This window comes from Centruroides sculpturatus, unplaced genomic scaffold (assembly GCF_000671375.1).
Source record: "Centruroides sculpturatus isolate CEXI.00-Female unplaced genomic scaffold, Cexi_2.0 scaffold139, whole genome shotgun sequence".
NCBI classification, from domain to species: Eukaryota; Metazoa; Arthropoda; class Arachnida; order Scorpiones; family Buthidae; genus Centruroides; species Centruroides sculpturatus.
Window position 1 is genome coordinate 697,649 of NW_019384370.1, and position 23,621 is coordinate 721,269.

Below are 23,621 nucleotides of genomic sequence, written 5' to 3' on the forward strand. Positions count from 1 at the left end.
TTACTTTAATGTAAATAGTTAACAAAACATCTGCAATTTAATTCTAAACTTATTAAAATTTTAATAAAATATTACAGTTTTTATATACAGAAAATCACAGAAAATTAACACAGAACCTTATTACAGAAAATCAATTATTATATATTGAAATAATGGAAATATGAAGCAGTTAAAATATTTCTGATTCTAAAAGTAATTCTTAAATCATCATCAAAAGTATTATGGTATTTAAATTATTTTTATATCTCAATAAGTTAAAAAAGCAAGTTCATTACTTATTTAAAAAAATGATTCTAGTTAATACAACATTTAAAATATATGAAGTTCAGAATAATTGAAAAGTCACTTTGTAATAGAAAAATATTTTAAAAATAAATATACATTCATTGTTAATTATCATTTTAATTATAATGTAAGTACAGAAGTTATTTTAATATTTCTAAGGATAAATCTTTATTAAAAAAAATTATTTCTCATTATGTTTATATTTATAATTGAGTTTTAAAACTTGGAGTTTACAGGTTCAGTTAAACATTTGTTTCAGGAAGTTTAATATAAAATTTCTACATTATAACTATATTTAGAATTTAAGGGAAAAAATTTATAGATATGAATAAATATGAATAAATAAAATATGTAATGGAAAATAAGTTGCAAGTAATTTCTGATTCAATGTTAAAATACTATTAAAATTAATGAGAAATTTGTGCAGGTATAGAAATATAAGCTATCAGATCTCATACTTGAAGAAAAAGTTTTATACATAAATTCAGTTATACAATTCTCATATAAAGTCATTGCTATGCACAGACAAACTGTTAATTATCAAACAGTATGTATTATGGATGGTTTCAGTTTTATATATTTGTTCAACACATAAGACATTTCAGACATGTTACATCTTACTCTCTAGAAAAAAATTTACAAATTCTCAAAAATTGGCTCGCTAAATAAATACAATTTTTAAACAAAAGAATACTGTGTATAATATCCAGATACTTCTTTTGAGAAGCATCTAACTCAACAGTGTGATGCAGAAATTCATAAACAATCAAAGAATAAAACCTCAGTTTATATAGAATTAAATTTTAATGAAATATTGCAGGACATGTCTAAGAATAAAATAAGTTAAAAGCCAATAATAGTAAATATTTTTATCACTTACATGAAATACACATCTATATAAATCTGAGTTTTATTTCACTAGTAACTTGTATTTAATATATTGCAATGTCAAAGCTGTTTTGCTTAATAATAATATTAAACAAAATGAAAATAGTTTTACTTAAGATTTTAACTGAAAATTAACATATGCTTGGAATAGATGTCATTTTCTTAATTAAATAATTGCAACATAAAAATCAATACTTTTGCCAAAACTAACAAAGGCTTTCTCAGCATACTTTGTTTAGGCAAAAGCACTTTGTGTTTTTATTATAAAATTTTCTGTGTTTATGACTAAAAATATTGATTGGTTAAAGTCAATACTTTTTTAATGGCAAATTTACATATAAAGTATGGAAAAATTTAGTTTATTATACAACAAGCAGAAGATCTAGATGACTGGAACTGTATTTTTCCAATGGATCCAGAACATACTAAAGCAAATGAAGCTCAATAAGAGAAAGTCAGCACTTCATGTGGACAATAGTGTAGCTCATAATCATCTCCCATTTTTGAAGAATGGAGAACTGTGGAGAATCTATTTTTCAGCAAATTGAACCTCTGTTCTGTAACCTTTGGATATGAAAATTATTAAATGTCACATAAGATATTACAGAACCAGACTTGTCAAGTTGATAATACTTAATATAAAGAATAAGATTTTCCATCCCACGTCAAGCAAACATATGAGATAATCACTATCAATAGTCATCAGTGAAGTCAGAGAGAAGCTGGTTTCCTACCAATTGAAACAGGGAAAAATAAACTCCAGCTTGGCTGGAGAGTGCATCAACTCTTTGGCAGTAGTACTTTCAACCTATGCTTTAGTCCTCTTGTCGTTTTGCACAAGAGATGATAGCCTGTGCCTTTCTGACAGTTTGTTGTTTCCCCATTTGTAAGTGTCAAAGGTGTTTGTGTCACCTTTGACACTTACAAATTTATGAGTGCAAAGAGCCCAAGCCTTGTTGTTTTGGAGATGTTAACATCAAAGCATCTGATGATCACAATTTGGACTTTGTTCAAGTCAGATAAGTCTGCCAATCTACCCACTTGTACACTGTAATGACAATTGTTTGTGCAGCTTTGTTGTTAGCTGTTATAACCCATTTAATGACTTTGACACATGTTTGCATAAATGGTTGTATTGATAAGGTGGTCATAATGTTTTAGGTGGATGATGTAATATTAGGTAATTTTCATATTTGAATTTTTTACTTCATTCTAAAAATAAAATAGAAGAGAAAATTGTACAAACAAAATTAATTATGAAACTTTTATAATCTATTTGTTATAGTTTTCTAAAGAGCATAACTTGTTATATCTGGTATATAATAAATTATCTTGTTATATATTCATTTTCATCATTATTTTCTTACATATGGAAACAGTACACTGTCTTGTAGGATAATTACAAAGTTCTAGATTTACTAGATCTCTATTGGGTTAATAAAATATTATGATAAATCAAAATAGAAAAGTTCTAAATCAAATAATTTTAAATCCACTTACAAAGTTCTCATAATCTTTCAACTTGGATATATTTATAATATAATTTTACAGCGATCATACATAAGAAGTCACTGAAAAAACTAAGTTCACACATTTCCAAAAAATAATTCTTTATAAAATGAGTATTATTAAATTTTCCAAAAGCCTAACATACTGATATATTTTTTCATGCATATTAAAATATTTTAAAATACAGTGTGTGATCGGTTAATGAACAGTTCAGACAGCAAACAAATCAGATAACAAACACTTTCATGAACAATTTTTATGTCTGGACAACGAACACATGTTCAGATAACAAACATTTCACAGAACAAACACAAAAAGAAGCAACATAAGATAATGAATACCAACTGGTTTTCCCTTGTCTCCAGGTAACAATTCGAAGTCTTTCAGACCGCGGAATACACTCAACCCGATACCAATCAGATATTATTCCTCCAAACTTTGAAACTCTCCATTGTAATTCCACCTTTTTGTTTACCTTTCTGACAAATAATTTTTTATAGTCTTTGTGAGACTGTTAGGCACTTGTTAAGTTTTGTGTTGGTTTTCATTTTTTAAAGATGAGAGTTTAACTGTCCTATCAGATATTTGTTAATGGCTTAACACCAAAATTTGAATTTCATCTGGCCTCACATTTACATAATTATTTCAAGTGCTAGTTGATTTCTGTTCACTGAATTTTTGTGAGTGCTTTTCTGAACGTTTTATTTCAAAAAGACATTAATATTATTATGAAGCCTAAAAAGAGTGGAGTGTCAAAAACAGAAACTAAGCAAGAGATAATAGCCAAGGTAGAGAGTGGGCGGATGTCTGATGGTGCTAAGCAGTATGGCTCAAACAGGTCTATAGCAGGCACAATCTTAGCTAAGAAAGATATAATCAAGAAGACACGAGTAGCTAAAGGAGTAACAAAAATCACATCCGAGAAACAAAGATGTGCCGTCTATGAAAAAATGGAGAGACTGCTTTGCTTCTTATTACATGTAAATAAACATAGTAAGAAAGTATATAATTTTTTATTTATTTTTTTGGGGTTTCCAGAACAAATTAATCAAATTCCCATAAAAATCTATAGAAAATCGATAGGCCTAATTGGTTAATGAACAATTCGGATAGCGAACAAACTCTTGGAATGGATTATGTTCATTAACCAATCACCCACTGTATAATTTTAATTTAAATACATTTTATTTAAAACACATTTAAAATTAAAAATATTAATTATCATTTCATGAAAAAAATCTCATGACTATTCAATAGATATGATAACATTGAAAAATTTAAAATAAATTTTTACAATTAACTTTTATTAATCTAGATTTGATTAACATTACATTGTCTTTAGACTATTATTTAAAAGTTTTATATTTAAGGCAAATTCCCTTAAAACATGTTATTTGAAATTAAGATGCAGGAACATTTATTAGCATCATGATCTCTGTCTTCCATAATAAGAACAGAGTCCACTGACTGACAACATACAGTTGACCATTATTTATAAAATTTTTAAGTCAAAAATGAGAATTATCAAAAAATAGCTTACTGGATAATCTATTGGGCCTTAATAATTTTGTTAATATTATTTTTAAATCAATGTCAAGATTACAATTAACTATATTTTAAAATAAACAATAATTTATTGTACAAAAGGAAATTATTACTTATAAAACATTTTTCAGATCTCCATATGAAAAAATAGCATAATAGAAAGAACATTGTATAATAAAAATAGGTGAAATTGAAATTATTTTTATCTCAAAGCATAAGGAGAGGGTCACCTATATTTGCCAGTGATGGCAAATATGTGACGATTTCAAAGTATTCACACAATGAAAGTATTATATTTGTAAATTATAAAAAGTATTTGATAGATTTCAAAATTTTGTGTATATAGTGTGTCAGAGTCCTAAAACTAGTGTTGCCACCTTTTCAAAATTGATGACCCAGACATTTATTTTTTTCCACTTTTTCTTCGCTATGGACATTACGAGGGTCTCATTTTAGCAAAGCCCATTATGAGTTTGGCGAGGTCCACAATGGGACGGCTGAGTGATGACAGACAGGACATTTTAAAATTAAGATGTTATACTTAGAAATAAAAAAATTAGGTTTTTTTATTGAGAGTAGAAAATAAATATTTTTTAATAGAAGGTAAACATGTAAATGATATATTATTAAAGTAATACAATAATCACATGTGGCATATCCAAAAATAATTAATAACAGTCCAATGTCAATATTAATTGCAAAAATAATAGATAAAAGTAAGAATAATAAATAACACATACTAACATTAATAATATTAATTTAATTTACAAAAGATACAATATATAATATAAATATAAAAATTTAAAAACTAACATCAGTAATAGTTACATATAATAAACTATATGAAAATAATTGAGAAAAATTACATAAAAGTAAATATTACATTATTTTTTATTTACTGCCTTAAAAGCATATTTTTGGTTGCTCCTAGCTGCTTCTAGAAGTTTTTTATTTTTTATTATTTCTTTGTAAAAATTTTTACATTCAATTTTCATGTTACTGCAAATTATTAGTTCAGCTTTAACATTCTCTGGTGTTAATCTGTTTCTTTTATCCCACCGTAAGTTATTCATTGAAGAGAAACATCTTTCAACACATGCATTAAAAATTGAAATGCTAAATATAAATTCAATTATCCTCTGAACATTTGGAAAATTTCCTTTTTTTNCTATTCAATACTTTTTCTTATGTAAAGTTTAAACTTTATATTATACGTTATATTATACTTATAATATGTATCGATAAAAGAAATAATTTGATTAGTAATTTTTTTTTAATATTCAGTTTGTCATGTAATAAATAATAAATATATAACAGAAATTTATTAGTTTTTACTACTAACATTGTACGTAACATTCTAACAAAAATACCAAAATGTAAAATTGGCCGATTATCGAAACCGATTAATCGGGGGGAATGGCCGATACCGATTAATCGGCTAAGTGGCCGATACGGCCGATTACCGATTACTTACCGATTAATCGGTGCACCCTTACTCGTGAGTACATCTTATCGGCTTCTTGTTTGAATATTTTCTTCTTATTTTCAGGAAAATCCAAAAAAGCCTGATTAACTATAAAACTATAAAAACACTGTTCATTTCTCTGCACTATATCATTTCTAAGATCTGTAAAAATAATATACAATTCGGTGACATCAGTGTTTACTCCTTCAAGAATTAATATATATTTTTGGTAAATATGTAAAAGGGAATGTATGAAACATAACAAGTTCTGGTAAGGATTTTTCATTGTTAATACTATTTTCATGATCTTGCACAAATGTCCAGATTGTAAGATTACATTCTTCTCCTCCCTGATTTATAAAGGGTAATAGCAGGTCAATTTTTCAGTAACCTATCAATAGCTTTATATAAGCTTACCTATCTAGAGAAATATGCATCAAAATTTCATAGTATGACTGTTTTAAGAAATTGTTTCGATTTCCTGGTTCTTTAATGTTGCAGGTACTCAATGAAAATTCACAATAGACTTTTAATACTAACCTTTCCACATCATATTTCATTGTTTTTAATGCATATTTAGTGGTATTATAGAGAATATGACAGTTACAATTAGCTTTTATTAAGTTATTGTTAATTGTTTTTAATTTTGTAAAAATCATAAATTACATCCAAAATTGACCGATGGATTATCGGCTCCAAATGACATATTTTCAATTGGTAATCCTGTATTTTCAAATGTTGATTTTATAACATTAAAAATTTCTTCAGAAGTTTCACTTCATATTTGTTTAAAATCTATCAAAGCATGCACAATAGGTTGCTCATCGTCAAATTAAAATAACGAATGGCAATTGGAAATAATTTTTTTATTACCTTTATTAGAAGCATCTGTGACAATGTTAAATGGTAAATGCTTTGCAACAGATATAATTAATTTGAGGGCATATGGAGCTAATACGTTTTGCACAATAGATTCAATTTTTGTACAGCCAAGTCATATTTTTATAAGCCATTGAGTCAGGAAATATGGAATTGCTAACATTACTTCCACATTCTATGGATAAATAACTGTGATGTGACTTTACACTTTGATAAACTTGTGTCAATTTTGCTGCTGTTACCTTATCATCAAATTTAAAACTTTTCTGTTGAAAAAATTGGGTCAGATAGGAGTTATGACCAAGTAAAGATACTCTTTGCTTATGAGTATTTGCTTCCATGTGAGATTTCACAGCTTTTACACCATCCCACTTTACATTAAACGTAGTACAGTAATACCTCGACTTATGCTACCCCGACTTACGCGAACTCGGAGTTATACGATTTTCAAATCTCGTCGAATCATCTTTTGTTTGAGCACCATGCAACTCTCGATTACTCACTCCCCCCATACTATTGTTCAGCTTACATGTTCGGACATGTCGTGCGGAATCGACACATAGCTACAATTAATTTTGTATTATTTATTTCTGTGTTTGTTATATCTACGGAGACTTGAGAGACTCTATATGGTGATTTCTTATAACCAGGAACAAATCAAAAGATGAGATAAGATTAATGAGAACATTTATTAGCTTACATACATCCGACTTGGATTTTACACAAATTGCGAAATTATACCCCGACTTACGCAAATATCACTTGGTCCCACCTATCGCGTAAGTTTGGGGTATTACTGTATTGCAAACACAACACAGCCATTTCATCACATTCTTGAACAAGTCTTAACCATTTTAGAAATTCGTTTTGTGTCAGCCAATCTTTATTAAATTTACAAGTTCACTTCCTTTTTTTTGGGTTTTCAATTTCTTGAGTTGTTATATTAAATAATTAAAATAAAAATTATAAACTTGTAAACTGAAACTGTCACATTCGCTTTACAATAGGTGTGTTCAAACACAAATCCCCGACTGGTTTGAATTTGAAATCATATGAGGCATGTGCAATGTCATTTTACAGCCAAGAACTGAACAATGTGCATGCCAGTTTTAAACCAGTTAGGGACTTTTGTTGGAACAAACTTAATATTTGCAAAATACTCGCAAGTATTTTTATAGATTTATTTTGTTTCATCATAATTTCACAATTTCTACAAAAACTGGACAAATTAATAATTAATCTGGACCATGAATTTAAAAACCAGCTTGTCCGGATGAAAACTGGCCTGGTGGCAACACTACCTAAAACTGTTGGATAAAGTCTTAAAGGTCACTAATTATAAATTGCAGATAGAAAAATTATCATCAAATAAACAACAGAAGATTTCCCATTACATAAAATTTGCAAGCATTTTACTTTCCTGGCTATTACATAACAGAGGGAAAATATGGCAATCAGTCAAAAAATGATCCCCATAATTTTTATATTTTTGAACTCAAGACCCTGAAATGGCAGAAATGCAAAAAAGTTGGGGTTTTTTTCTGTATGTGTAGACATTAGTGTGTTTGGGGCATAACTTTTTCACCAACTTTGTAGCTTAATAGTTCTTCTGTCTTTTGTCAAAATTTCTGAAATTTTGCAGAGAAGGTTTTACAAGAAGAAATGTTTGTAAAAACTTTCAGGAAAATCAGATTAGACCATTGGTTTAGAAGATATTAAGGGGATGGGGGCCATATCTCAAAAAGCTGTTATGAAATATTTTTAATTGTGTACATTTTTAGCTTACCAAACAACTCCACTAAAACCCGATACTTTATAATACTAAAAACCAACCAATGTCGTATGTCCTTGGGCTCTAGTATCAAATTATTTCGTAATTTATTTGTATTATAGTCATTATTTAGCCTGAGTACATATGGAGTTGGTTGGCTTTTAGTATTTTAGCTTACCAAAAACTAAACACATTTGTTTCAAAAATTACTCCCACTCCCAATATTAAAACTTTTTAATGTTTTTTTTTAAACAACTTTTGATAGAATCAACCAAATTTAGTTCTAACTTTTTTCAATATATATGTTTTAATAAAATAGTTTTAAGAAATTGATATTGTCCAGTGGCATGCCATGACATTTGATGATAGGGAAGCTGTGTTTCTGTAAGACACCAACATCCAGGGGAATCAGTCAATTGCACATCAGTGATGGTCTAGGGTCCATTCGTATCGTTTATTCGTAGACTTTTCTAAATGTATTTTTCCTATTACAATTACATTCCGAATCGCTAGCCATGATATAAGAGTTACAATTAAAAATAAAATAATAAAAACGTACTTGGTGAAATAAAATGTGTGGTGGATGTACCGGTACATACCTGGTACAAAATATTCTTCAATTGTATGAATATACTTTTAAAGAAAATTATAATTAAATATAGCTTTGTAAAGAAACGTACATAAAAAACTAGAAGAGAATCCTAAAACAGTGGTTTAAAATTAATGTTTTCCTCTTTACAAGAAGAAACTAAAAATGCTTAAATTATATATCAAGCTTTTTGCTGATATATATTTAGTTATTTGGTATATGATTGAAGCTACATGATATGCTATAGCAAAATTAAAGCTGTTTATTATCGATTATAAAGTGAACAAGTAAGAAAAACTTAAAAAAGTAAATAAATAAAACACCCAAAAATTGGTTCTATCAAATCAGAAAGTACTGTACTGTACATAAGAAAATCTCTGGAGTAGAAAGAATATCTAATGTAGAATTACTCCTGACTCGGTTTCTTTTGTGTTTATTTCATAAGAACCATGTCTTACAGTTATAATCGCATGCAGTGATTCAAATAAAGATGAAACCTTGTCTAAATCCTAAGTCCAAAAATGTAAAAATCTGGGATCTTTTTTTTTGCCAGATTGCCATACTTTCCTTCTGTTATAACAGCTGGGAAAGTAATATAATAATTCTATTAAAAGCAAGAATGAACTAGTCACTATAGTTAATCTGCTGAATCAATCAATCAAAGCACCTTTAATAGTGAGTGAAATTGAAGGCTAGTTTCTGACCAGTTAGAAGACAAAAGTGGAATACAGCAGAGCGTCGATTATCCGAAAGAATTCCAGTCAGCAAATTTAAATTTTTGCTAGTGCTGTGGTGCTGCAATCTTTGGCTATATCTTGGGCTACTCAAATATTTTACGTTTTTGATAATAAATTAACTTCTTAAGTATTATTTTTTATTGTTTTTATATTTTTCAATATATTTATTTTGTTTGTACAAAATACAAAAATNCTACATCCCCTTAGAGATGGGATATACAAAATCGTAATATCACTGGTTTAACATTGAAATCCATGAGTAATATAAAATCAGAGAGCAGAATAAAAATATCAAATATTTTAATGGATTTTTTTTAAACTCCTGTCAACTATACAGAACTATCATAAAAACATACCAGTAAATTCTTATCAGTTGGGCTAAGTTATAAATATACTCGTGATTCATGTAATCAGGCAAGGGTGGCCAAATACCTAGCAGGCAGGCGGCTAACAGCCCAGAACCGGTCCTGGATAGAATTGGATGCGGTATACGTGTAGCATCCACCCAAGGTCCTAGGCTTCCACCGGCTAAACCAGGTGAGGTTGGTGCTCTGTAAAGCACATGCGCAAATCTGGCTTTTTGGATGCTGACAATACAGCACTTCCACTCCTCCACTAATATTCGAATATACAATAGCAATCTTATCTCTTTTTCACGTGTAGTATAAGAATTTGTAATAAGATACATAATGCGGTTTTAATAAAATATTGTGTGATTATTTTCAGATAATTAAAATTAATATGTATTTATTTTTTAGAAAATACAAAGGAAGCGGCACATCCACCTCTTCCAATGATGGCATGCCACTGGTATTTCCCCAACCCCAAGTCCGGAGTAAATATATAAAGAGACTATTTTTTTTTTCCCAAAACTTTTTGTTACTAATCATAATTTTCATCAAAACTAGATTTTCACATGTTGAAGAGGTGGAAAGGGTAATATTTTAAAATCATTTAAATGACCTCCATTTTACATAATCTACCATATTAGTAATTTTATGTAAATATGAAGACTTAAAGGCAGCCCAAGAAATAGTGGGACCCAGTGCATGGTTGTTTTACTGGGCCTTTTAATAAAAAAATAGCAGTTTTGAACAACAAAATAATATTTTAATAGTAAACATACCATCCAATAGATTAGCAAAAGTTAGTTAACTGAGCAAATGATGAAATAATCAATTTTTAAATTTTGCAAGAGTTGAATCAAGTGGGATTACAGGGCCTTGTGTAGTTGCACCACAGGCTGGCCCTGCTTAAAGGTAATGGTAGCAATTATTAGGGATAAAAACAAAGAATGCCAGGAAAGTCCAGCAACATTTCCACCACTTTTTTTTAAAAATACTTAAATATTTGACCTGCAATTTGATTCAAATTTGACCCATCTCCAGGAAAAAGTTTACCATCAGTCATCTAAATTGTATCTAATGATTCTCTCAAGAAAAATTCCCTGAAAATGCAAAAGTACTATATAATAAAATCATTAAATTCTGAAATTTTTCCATGGACTATTTAAGGCAGAGAAAAAAGTACTAAAGAGAAAAGTAATTTTACCTGATAGATTTTAGCAAATTGACTAAATAAATGTCTATTCATTTAGCTTCTACATTTAATTCCTATTAGTCCACTAGATCTAAGTTAGGTTCAGAAGTTTTTAATCAATTTTATATCATCATCATCATCTAAATTCATTTTGTTTATTAAATTTTCATAATTCAAAATACAACAAGTTAAAACAAATAAATTCAATAACATAATAATAAAGGTAGAATTTTTTCTAACCCTGTAAATTACTTCAGATATTATTATACAAATATAACTCATAGTTAAGCAAAAATTTAATAATAGAGATCTGTATTTAGTGTTTTGAGTAAGAATCAATCTCAGATTTGTTTTTAGAGTTAATTTCTATTCAAAATTATTATATTTTCAATATTTTTCTTATAATTTGTGATAAAATTCTATGATTATATTATGGATGATTTTTATACTCTGTTGTAAATAAAGTAATCTAGTTATTAATCTTTATTGTCTGCTTAAGGTGTTCATTTCAAAAATTCTAGTCAAAAGTTCTCAGCAGAATTTGCATTCCTACTTGTGAATTTTTTACACTTACTGTATATAAGCTTTACAAATAATAATACTAATTGATTATCTTTTATAAGATACTTATCTATTATTATATAGAATATGTTATTCACATAGTTTGTGAAAGCTAAAATAAATGAAAATGAGTAATAATGTATAATCATAACCAGCTATAAAACAGTAAGTTTTTATAAAAAAATCAATTTTTTTATCATCAAGATTCTTCTCTTTTTTACTTCATTAGTAAAATTTTTAATTTTATTAATGAAGTAAAAAATTAGATTAACTATTATATTATAATAATATAATATAATAGTTAATCTAATTTAATGATCTGTAAATACAAAACACTAAATAGCAATAACATCCTATAAAATCTCAAAGCAATCTATATTTGCTTAATATATAAAAGAATGTCAAACAACAAACTGATGAGAAGAGTTACACAAGAAAAATATGAATAAAAGAGAAAAAAACTAAAATAAATGATTTCAAATAGAGAAATTATGATAATGAAATTCTATGATATTGAATAATAACCAAAAAGCAATTAAAACAGTAACAAAAACTTTGCTTATGAATATTTGTCATGAGATAAACTGTTTTAATGTCTACTGATATGCTATCATTTCTATTTTCAGACATATTATATATTAATGCTGTATATATTATGTAGGCTACTCATGTATACATGTCACATATCAAAATTAAATTCTGTTTAAAAGCTTAATTTTGCAATGTATAATAAATAATAAATGACCTTTTAATGGTTTAATTTCAAAATTTTATTTGTATATTTATTCTTTTGTTAAACTTTATTTCAAAGTCTATTAATTTCAAATATTTTAAACATTTTTAAAATTTGAATTTACTTAAAATTAAAAAAAAATCTTTCATTAACTGCTAGAGCATTAATCTAATTATACAATAACAAAACTAAATATATATAGTGTTTAACATATGATTTTACTTGAACATTATACTACTAATAACAATGTAACTAAAGCAAAAATAATAAAATCTTTACGAAGCATAAATTTAATGATGATTTAGAAATAAAAAGAAAATAAATCAATCCACAAAAAATTTATAACAATTTAGGGGAGGACGGAGTAAGTTTGGCATATGGGGCAAGTTCATCAATTAAATTTTCTTTGAAACAAAATAAAATGAATCTCTCTTTAAAAACTATGCAGTTGAGTTTTAATGACAGTTTGTTGAGTATGGTGCCTGTGTTGTTCTCTGACAAGCGTAGTTGAAATATCTAATAAGTTGTCTGTTTCATTCAATTTCTTATAATATTTTGCTTTCATTTATATAGAATTGGCATGTTTTGTTATAATTCCATAATAACGAAAGTAATTTTTCCTGTTAGAAGGATAAAACATTAACTTATTTAGGTGGCAGATCATGGCTTGGTACCCTATTCTCAGGGTACCACTTAATGTTTCTAAATCATGACTATTGGGGGATCTTCGGCAGTGTTGCCGATCTTGTTCCTGATCATGTTTTGCTATGGTTTGATTTGGTTGCAAACGATAAACAACAAGCACAAGAAATAACTGGATCCCCATACAAAGCCACACTACAAGCCGAGGCTAAAGTTAAAAAATCAGGAAATTGTAGAAGGGCAATGGATTTGGAGAAATTGGATTCGAAGTTCACTAATAGGGGCAGAAAAGTCCTAAAGAACTGGAAAATGACGAAGAAAATACTTATTGCATATATTGCAATGAACAATATGGAACAACTCAGGAAGAGTGGATTATGTGTTGTAAGTGTAAACTGTGGGCTCAAATGTGGGCAGTGCAAATGTGGACTGTACAGAAAATGACTTCGTTCAATTTATTTGCAATATGTATAGGGCATAAACAATTTGATATTAAGCATATTTCATTACTACTGTTTGTTTGAGTTCACTAATTCATTTATATTGCTTTTAATTTGCATTAGGATGTTTTCAATTATTATCTGTTTGATTTTTTTGAAATTAATTTTTGTTTACATTTTCTTTATTTATACATGTCTTTAAACTCAAATTTTGTTTTTATACTATTAAATAAATTTTTGAACTTGCATTTCTTTGATTTAATAGTGAATTCCAATCAATAACACAAATTTATATACCTGTCTATCTTGCCCTATTACTGTTGCCTTTTTGTAAAGTTGTTATTATTTTGATTATTTTTATTTCCAAACTGATTTTAACCAGTTCTATAGTAAGGTAACATCCTAGTAGACAATAAACAATGCTTTTCTTTCAGTTTACAGCAGTATTTGTTACAAAAAATTTAACTTATTCTTAATGTGCCAAAGTTACCCCATCCTCCCCTATATCACAGCCCAATTTAATATTTAGCATTCCTAGGAAAACTTTTAAGTATCATTACCTTTTTGGAGAATTTTTTAAAAAAATAAAAAAAAATTATTTATGTAATATTTTAACAATATTCTAAAAGCATTTTCTATTCTTTGACACCAGGATTTTCAGTATATAAGAAAATATGTTTGTTTACATTCTAAAGTTTTTTCTATACAGTACTGAAATTTTAAAGATTGCTGTTTTGAGTTACAATTCATTCTTATTATTAATTAAGTTTTTTGCTTAATATAATTACTAAAAACATAATAAACAAAACAAAAGCAATTTAAAAAATGCTAATACCTAATAATTGATTATAAAAAATATGAAAATTTATGCCAAAACAAAGCTGTCAATATTATGAAACAAAATATATGATGATATTACTAACTTGCTTATTAAATATTTAATTTCATGCATTTTCTTTATTGAAAGTATTATTCCATAGTACACAAAATATGATAAAAAATCGTTTGAAAAACACTCAGTTTTTGATGCTCTTATAATTTTCGAAGCGTGGTATTATCTTGTGACTGTTTATTCTATAATCTGAAATAAAGTTCATCATCCATCATAAACTGTTCAATTTTGTATATTCATTGAACATATTACACTTTTCTTATGGAAATGGCATCTTAAAGCTTATAACAGCATTAAAAATTTCTAACGTATGTTTATCTTCCTTCATAATTTTTTATTATAATAGCAATGACATCTCTGAGCAATACAGCAATATTAAAAATAAGACATTAAAAATTAAAATTTAGATAGGATCAAAATAATAATCATCATATTGAAAACAAAATAAGTTATAAACCTAATATACTATCCTTATAATTTTCATTTCAGTAATTATGAAGAAAAAAGCAAATATGTAATTTTTATTATGTTAGGAAGTACAATCAAGTCTACTTAACAGAGCACCAGGTAAGTAGCAGTTTGCTTTAGAGAGCACTCCCCATTCTCAATTTTTTCCATGATTTATATTAAAAGGCATTTATTAACATATCATTAGTTAGTACAGCAGTCCATTTAAATGAACACAACAATTTTGAAATTTTTAGAGCAGCAGTTCATATAAGAGAGCACAACTCTAAGGAAGATTTATAAGGGTTTATCTTCAATCTTACAATACATAGACATAAAGAGACAAGGCTCTCTACATTACTGTATTTATTAAGATTTGATGAAACTGCCATTGGTTAGTTTTCTAATACAAGGACAGTCAAAAAGATTTCTTACAGAATCATAAGGAACAGGTTTTATTAGACAAATGATTTTATTGGTCATATTAAAAAGGTATCAAAACATACATGAACAAACAGTAGAAATCATAAATCCTCATTTCAAGGGGACAAGACAAAGTGATTAGCAATCAAATTTTGGAATCATTTAAGGCAATCCTGTACTTATTTGTTTTTATACTGCATATCCCATTAGTGAACATTCAGAAATTTTGGAGCAAAGATGTTCACAAATTTTCAGCTAGATCTTCTACTATATTTATAGGAAGAAATGATAGTAGTGTTGGTTATCACCCACACTACTTTCATTTCAACTTTCATCATAAATATACTAAGTTTACTGATTATTCAATAAAACAATAAAACTATTGATATAAGAATGGAAATCAATATGTAAATTCATTATCACATAATTTTAGTGTATTTTAATGTTTTTCAAATGTATTGCTATAGGAGCTCTAAGTTACATAGAGCTCCTAAGATGTAAAAACAAGAAAATAATTGAAAATCATTAACCCCCTGGGTAATTTTGTTACTTCAGGTAAGGGAGCAATCTGGATAAGGAAGCATAATGCAATGATTCCAAGGATGATTGGACTCAACTGTATTTAATTAAAAGAACATTACAAATTGTTATTCATGTAAAATATCAAGGGCTTTATGAAAATTATAATTTATCATTTTAACATTAATGAAGTTTTAATGTGATACTAGAATTTAAATAAAATCAATTTTATATAATTTAATTTTGTTTATTTGAAATGATTCAACAATAAATGCAAAAATAATAAATCAGTTCAAATATTTGAGTTGAATCTTTAAAACAGCATTAATTAATTCATTTTCAAATTAATTCTTTCAAAGCAGAGTTTTTTCATTAAATCAGAAAAATTTTATTTTATTAATCTAGTTATAGTTTACTTAATATAGATCAAGTTAACAGAAAGATATTAAATTACAAACACATCAGAATGAACTCTTAAAACTTAATATATGATGACTACTATAAATGATGATGATTGCTAGTATTAATGAATAAAATATGCTAATATAATTAAACAAAATCTATAATTAATTACAATTAGACCAGAACAGCTGATAATTACAAGTGATATATATATTGATTATGTTGTTCAAAATAAGGTTAAAATAGAAATCAATTATTCATTTGTTTTCCCCAAAGTTGCTTTTGAAATAAATTACAGAGCTTATTTAACATTTTATAATGTTATATACTATCAAAAGATTAGAATGGATCTCAGTTTATAACACAAGATTAAACAGAATATTTTCTTTAAAACTTTATTTTTAACTAATTAGTTAAAACATTTTAAACTTTATTAAATGAATTCCATTTTAATTGATTTAGATATCTTTCTTTAAAAATATATACTGTCAATTCAATCAACAGGATGTACAGTACTTGTTATTCTCAAAATATTATTTATAAATTTTAGTATGCTCCAAAATAATATAAAAATGTCCAGTCTTGCAACTAGATATTTTTATGTTATTGATACTAAGAGAAAAACTAGTACTAAAAATGGAACATTTAACATTTAGAACAGATGTAAGAATATTTACTATTTGATGGTATCAATGCAATATCTATGATATGTAATATTTAATTTCTCTTATAATATATTCTTGGGGTGTATTCTGTTTAAGCAATTATTTGTTAATACTCAAAGACTTAATACAAAAACAAAATAATCTGTTGATAATTTAATTACAAATTTTAAAGCTTAAATTCAATGATCTTGTCCACTAGATGATGGAAATGTCAATGAAATGATATTGATTTTCATTGAGATGAATTTACTAAATCTACAAAAATTCTTTTTACATATAAAATGGATTGCAATTATTGTACGGAATTTTTCCATTTCTGTTGTCACGTCGCATGTAATTTCGCTTTTTATTACGATCATCGTAAATAACAATTAAACGCGGTGATGATTAACACGTTTAATCAGCCTGATGGGAAAATCCCATCTGTAACCTGAATGTGAATGAATTTTATGTAATCGTTTTATTCTTTTAAATTTATAATAAAAAGATATTGGCCAATTTCAATAATTATATTTCTGATTTAGTTTAATATTCTCACCAATTCGAATCGATTCGCAGCTAATTGCTTCTTGACAATTCCACTAGCTTGACTGCCTCCATCATCTGATTCGCTCATTCCTTCGACCCCTAAACTAGCTACGATATCTTTATCGCCATGAAGCTTTCTTAAGACTCTATTCGACATTTCTGTTTTGTTTTAAATTTGATTTTCAAACAGAACAAACTCTTTAAAATGTGATTCCATCTAAACCTGATTCCAGGTTTCTCCCAACTCGCTATGATCTTAAAGATATTGTCCCTATCGGGCAGCACACTTATTCCAAGTGATGTGCGGAACACACACTGTTACGTCTCTGCTGCTGGGCGTTACGGCGTGACGTATTTAACACACAAGTTCCACGTTCCTAAGTAACCGAATGTCATTGAACTAAAACGGAAGTAGGAAACATCTGGTGGATACTTATGTAACCAATTATACTCCTATTGATAATAATCTGTATATGAAAGATGTATTAATATAATTTAAAATCTTGAATATTTTACGAATTTTAGATTACTATAAATTATTAATTGTAATAACTAAAATTAGAGAGTACTAGAGTTGTTTTTAACTCCCACCCTACGGAAACTAAAAGAGTATTTTAGCAAGTATGGTTGTAAAAACGGCCCCAACGATGTATCGAATTTTATGAAACTATAAGGATAGATTAGAAAAAGAAGAAAAGGCAGGTATGTACAGTACAAGGTACCATATGAAAACATGCAGTTTGGGATCAACAAGGACAGGGCCGTGCGGTAGATTTTCTCAGTATGAAGCAAGTCTTCGAAATGCCGCTTCTTAAATGCCGCTTATGCCACATCTTAAATGATGCTTATGACGCCCCATTACGGTGCCGCCTGATGCGGCCGCATCTCTGCATCATAGCACGGCACGGCCCTGAACAAGGATTCCATCGGTGTTACCACAAGTAACTTGAAAATTAGACTTAATTTAAAGAACATCAATGTAATGCAAGAAAGGGATCCAATAGCACGGTACTATCCGAGATGGCGCAAACTGAGGACTCTGTGATAAAATGAGAAAAGGCAAATATCATTAAATCTACACACTCTCCAACTTTAACACAAAAAGCTGATAAACTTGAAATATATAAAAGAAAGTTGAAAGATAAATACATTAATTCTACAGATGCGGACAGCTTAGCAGCAAGAAAATACATTGTACTGTACAGAATAAGTTTGTTAGAAACTCCTAATTTTCTACTATATATATAATTTTGTATATTTTTTGAGTTATTGTATTTTACTGTAATTCATTATTNATTTTCTTGTTTAAAGAATATTTTCTCTTTTTTTATTTCATTAATATAGTTTCAAACAATGGAAACTATGATTCATTTATGTAATTTTAGTGTTATAGAGTAAGCCAGTGGATGATAAGCCTTTTCTAATATTTTTAATGCAGTGCCTCATTAATATATACAAGGATAGTTGTAGTCGTAAAGGATGATTTTATTATTCAACTTAATTGTAGTTAATTGTATTCGTGTATTTTCATTCAACTTTCATACAATTAGTTCATGTTAAATATTAAAATGTTTTTAAAAGAACTTGAAATTAATAAAGATGAATCTACTAATAAAGATCTACTATTATTGAAAGGTACAGGTTGACCTAGGCCATTCTCTTTTGCAGATTCTGGAGTAAGTTAATTACAAATTCTTTATTTTTAATAACCAAGTATATAGGCAAAAGAAAAGAGTTTCCATGAGGAACGCAATATCAGGAGTGTTATGTGAATTAGTGTTAGGAAAACTGGAAAAATATATTATCAATGGCTTCAAAGCAGATATTATATATTTTAAAAGATGTCTATATGATTTATGCACAATTTGAAAAAATAAACAAAGAATCACTGAATTTATTAATAAGGTTAACAGTTGAAAATGAAAACGGAACAAAAAAGCCTACTACATCTGCATTTTTGGATATAAACAGAGTTTAAAAGTCGAAGGATACACACAAGTGTAAACATCAAGCCAGCACACAACCCACTGTACATCCCTTCCAATTCAAATAATCCTTATCAATACAAGCTAGCAGCACTTCAGGCATTTATCAGAAGAGCTTTTTTATATTCTGGATATGTAATAGGCAGAATGAAGGAACTTAACAAATTAAACAAATGGCCATAACACTAGGATATGGAACTAACACAATAGATGGTCTGAATAGAAGGTTACAAAGTAACAACTCTAAAAGATAAACCAGCAATCCTAGTGAAATCATGAAATGCACTTTTAACAGTAGTATAACTAAAACATCATAAAAGAAATAGCAGAACTTAAAGGTTGCAATATGATTGTAAAAAGAGCCCCAAACATGTAATGAATTTTAAGAAACGATAACGATAGATTAAAAATACAAAAATGGCAGTGTATACAAGTTACAATATGAAAACATGCAGTTGCGGATAGACAAGGATTACATCAGCGTTACCACAAAACACTTGAAAGTTAGACTCAAAGAAGATCAATATGACGTAAGAAAGGCATTCGACACCACGGTACTGTTTAGGATGGCGCATACTGAGGGCTCACTGATAAAATAAGAAGAGGCAAATATTATTAAGTCTCTATAATCCCTACATTCGCACAGAACGCTAAAAAAACGTGAAATATACAAAAGCGAGTTGAAAGAGGATTGCATTAATGCAAGAGATGCGGACAGTTTATCAACGGCATGAAAATATGTTGTGAAAAATAAGTTTGTCGTAAGACCATAATTAGTTCATTTCTACTATATATTTTTGTATATTTTTTGAGTTATTGTATTTTACTGTAATTCATTATTTTTGTTAATTTTTAGTTATTTTTGCTTTGTATTCAAATATTTAAACGTTGTTATTCTTGTATTATTTTTATGTATTCTATTTTGGAACGATATTTAACGGTAAAGATGTTCCAAGCAAAATGGCCTTTGAAGATGACCTATTTAATAGGTTGAAAACGTCTGCCAAAATTAAACGAATCTCAACAGCCAAAAGGGTGTGATATATTTTGAATTGTTCTGCTGGGAATGATTTAGATTGTTGATCAATTGTGTGATATTTTTCACTTTTCAACTTTTCTTTTATACTCTTTGTGCTAAATATCCGAAGACATTCTCGATTGGCTTTGAAGTCGAATGTGCATGGTGAGACGAAGCTTTTTCGGGCAAAAAGAATTCTTTGTCTATTTCTTTATAACGAAAAGAAATCATTTCGTTAAAAATCTTCAGAATCGTTTTGAAGATTTTTAAAAACGATTCTGAAGACTTTTAAAGATTTTTTAAAAAGCACAGCAATTAATGTATAGTACTCATTTGTAATAAGGATCGTTAAAAGAGAAATAAATAAATATGAATCGGATATTCAAAGTTTCGAGTATTTTTACTACATCGGCTTCGACGTCAAGCGGAAACGCAAGAATATGGGCAACAATACTTTTCACTTTCTTTGTTGCGAAAGTGGGCGATTTTCGAATACGAAAAACATTGTCGATATTTTCGGAGTTATTTCTGGAATTTATTTGCGTTGGATATAAAGGTGAATAATATTTTGACAGACTACACAATATTCTGTACAAATATCTTTATAAAAATANGTTTCGAGTATTTTTACTACATCGGCTTCGACGTCACGCGGAAACGCAAGAATATGGGCAACAATACTTTTCACTTTCTTTGTTGCGAAAGTGGGTGATTTTCGAATGGGAAAAACATTGTGGATATTTTCGGAGTTATTTCTGGAATTTATTTGCGTTGGATATAAAGGTGAGTAATATTTTGACAGACTACACAATATTGTTTCGGCTATGGCGATTCTAATTCGCAACAAGTTGATGTTTGCTTTCGTTGCGATGAATGTGAGAATCCTCGGATATCGTGCGATGGGAAAGTTCAGCTGGAAGCTGTTGGCGATTGTCTCGACAGGTAAGATTCTTATATTTATTTAATACGTATCTAATGGGTAACATGTAATGTTTTTATCTCATTTTTTTCTGTATTGTTTATAGAAAGCTAGAGTTGTGCGAGGAGCAATTTGATCTTGATAATGATGATCGGGATGATTTCTTTGATTGTGACTTGGAAAGTTACCAAGAAACAAACTATTCGGATATTGTTCTCGATCTTTCCGAGGATTGTTTCGGCTACACCGATTCTCATTGGCGACAAGTTGATAAAAACGAATGAGAGAATCATCATCAGAAAGTCGAGCTGGAAGCTGTTAGCCATTGTCTCGACAGGTAAGATTTTTATGTTTATTTAATTTATGTTTGTTTATTTAATGTTAATTATTTTACGTATTTTTATATTATTTTCTGCGTTATTTCTATATTATAGAAACGAAATACTTTTAATAATATATTATAGAAAAACAAAGATTATTATTTATTATTAAAATTAATATTTTAATAGTTTTCGATTAATTTGAATTTTTCATTTTGATACAACAGGGTAGCCGAGGATATGACATCCGATGTGCATGCCAGTCAATCAAAGGAACATGCACCAAAGAGAGGAAAATTCCCTAAATTGAAGAAACTTTTCAGATTCTTCTTTTGGTATGTACCTTTAACTTATTTATTATAATATAACTAGCTTACCCGTCGCGCATTGCTGCGATCTCAGAAGAAACGAAATTCAAGCAAACTGGTTATGATAAAATTCAATCTACATTTTATTATTTTTATTGAAACTTATTATTATTACTCATTTTCATGGAAAAAACATTTCAAAGTGTCGTTTCAATTCTATTTATTTATTGGAGTGCTTGTGGATACACGATATTTTTTTTTCCGTCTGGTGCGTACACGAATAAATCAAAAGGTTTTCCGACGCGTGAGCTGGCCATATACAGTTGTCCATGCGAGAAGCGCGGATTCTCCAAATTTAACCCACACACTCGCAGCGATTGTCAGAAGTGCGATATTCCTCATTTTTATATATTTATTAAAATCCTTTATAATTTTCATTATTTAATGTGATAACTTTCAACTCTCTGATCTCTAGACTTAGTAAATGACTAGAGTCTAGAGATCAGAGATCTTTAGACTCTAGTCATTTACTAAGTCTAGAGATCAGAGAGTTTGACTAAAGCTAACAAAATGACTGGTCTAGAGTCTAGAGATCAGAGATCTCTAGACTCTAGACCAGTGTTCCGCAACCTTTTTCTACTTGCGGCACACCCATGACTCAACACGGTACACCAAAATGTTATTCCCCTCAAAAACGTATAATATGATACTATTAATAGAATTACGTAATGCCACTAACCTATTATTATTGTTACTAAACAGACATCAACACCTGTGAGCAAATTTTTTTTACATATAATTTCTTAGAATACATAAAAATGCGTGGCTTGTAATAAAGAATAAACAAACATCATCTTATTTCATGAGTACTGCGGCAGAGAATGAAATACAAGCATAAGAAACACAACAACTGTGATAAAAATATATAAATAAAATTTGAAATTAACAAAATATGTAAAAGTTCACGTCACACCTTTCACCATGTGACGGCACATCAGTGTACCGCGGCACACCGGTTGCGGAACACTGTTGTAAAACACCCAAAAGAAGAACAAATTTTATTACTTTTCGGTTTGAGTGGAGTTTCTCATGGCTTATTCATATTGCTCACAACCAAAACCTTGTGCATTATTACCTTTTCAAGTTTCAGTCTGTCAGCCATGAGATACAGGGAGATAGATCTGTGGCACTTATCAATAAATAGATCACTTCCAAAAATAAACCTAAGGGCATATTCTTAGAAGTGAGTTACTTTTGATGCTACAATTTTGGGCAATTTCTACCAAAATAAAGGAATGTGAAACCCTTTCCAGATGACAGATGGTTATCCATTCTTGTATATGAATGTAAACAAAAACAATATTGAAGTTTTAAAAATTAAATTGAAGATACAGTCTGTTTAAAAAGGATTCATTATTTATTCACTTTCAATGTCCTAGAATATAAACTTTTGAATACCGACCTTTCATTATGAGCTACTAGGCCATCAAAATTAAAACTTCCCTTAAAAAGAAAGGAAAAATATAAAAACAAACTACTCACCACACCTCAATAATAATCACATACACTGAACCAAATTTACGGTGTGGTACGATAAACGACGAAAAATAAC

The 23,621-nt window shown here is 28.5% G+C and overlaps 1 protein-coding gene and 1 pseudogene across 1 annotated transcript in view; one reads left to right on the top strand and one right to left on the bottom strand.

The window, feature by feature from the left end:
- The window catches only part of LOC111614506 (transcription factor 25-like), a 51,788-nt gene extending 34,172 nt beyond the window's left edge, over positions 1–17,616 (bottom strand). The window contains exon 1 of the mRNA XM_023355881.1: positions 17,470–17,616. Within this exon, the coding sequence (XP_023211649.1) occupies positions 17,470–17,616 (147 nt within the window). The remainder of the gene's footprint in view (positions 1–17,469) is intronic.
- Positions 17,617–20,775: 3,159 nt separating this feature from the next.
- LOC111614515 overlaps positions 20,776–23,621 on the top strand; it is a 13,681-nt pseudogene continuing 10,835 nt past the window's right edge.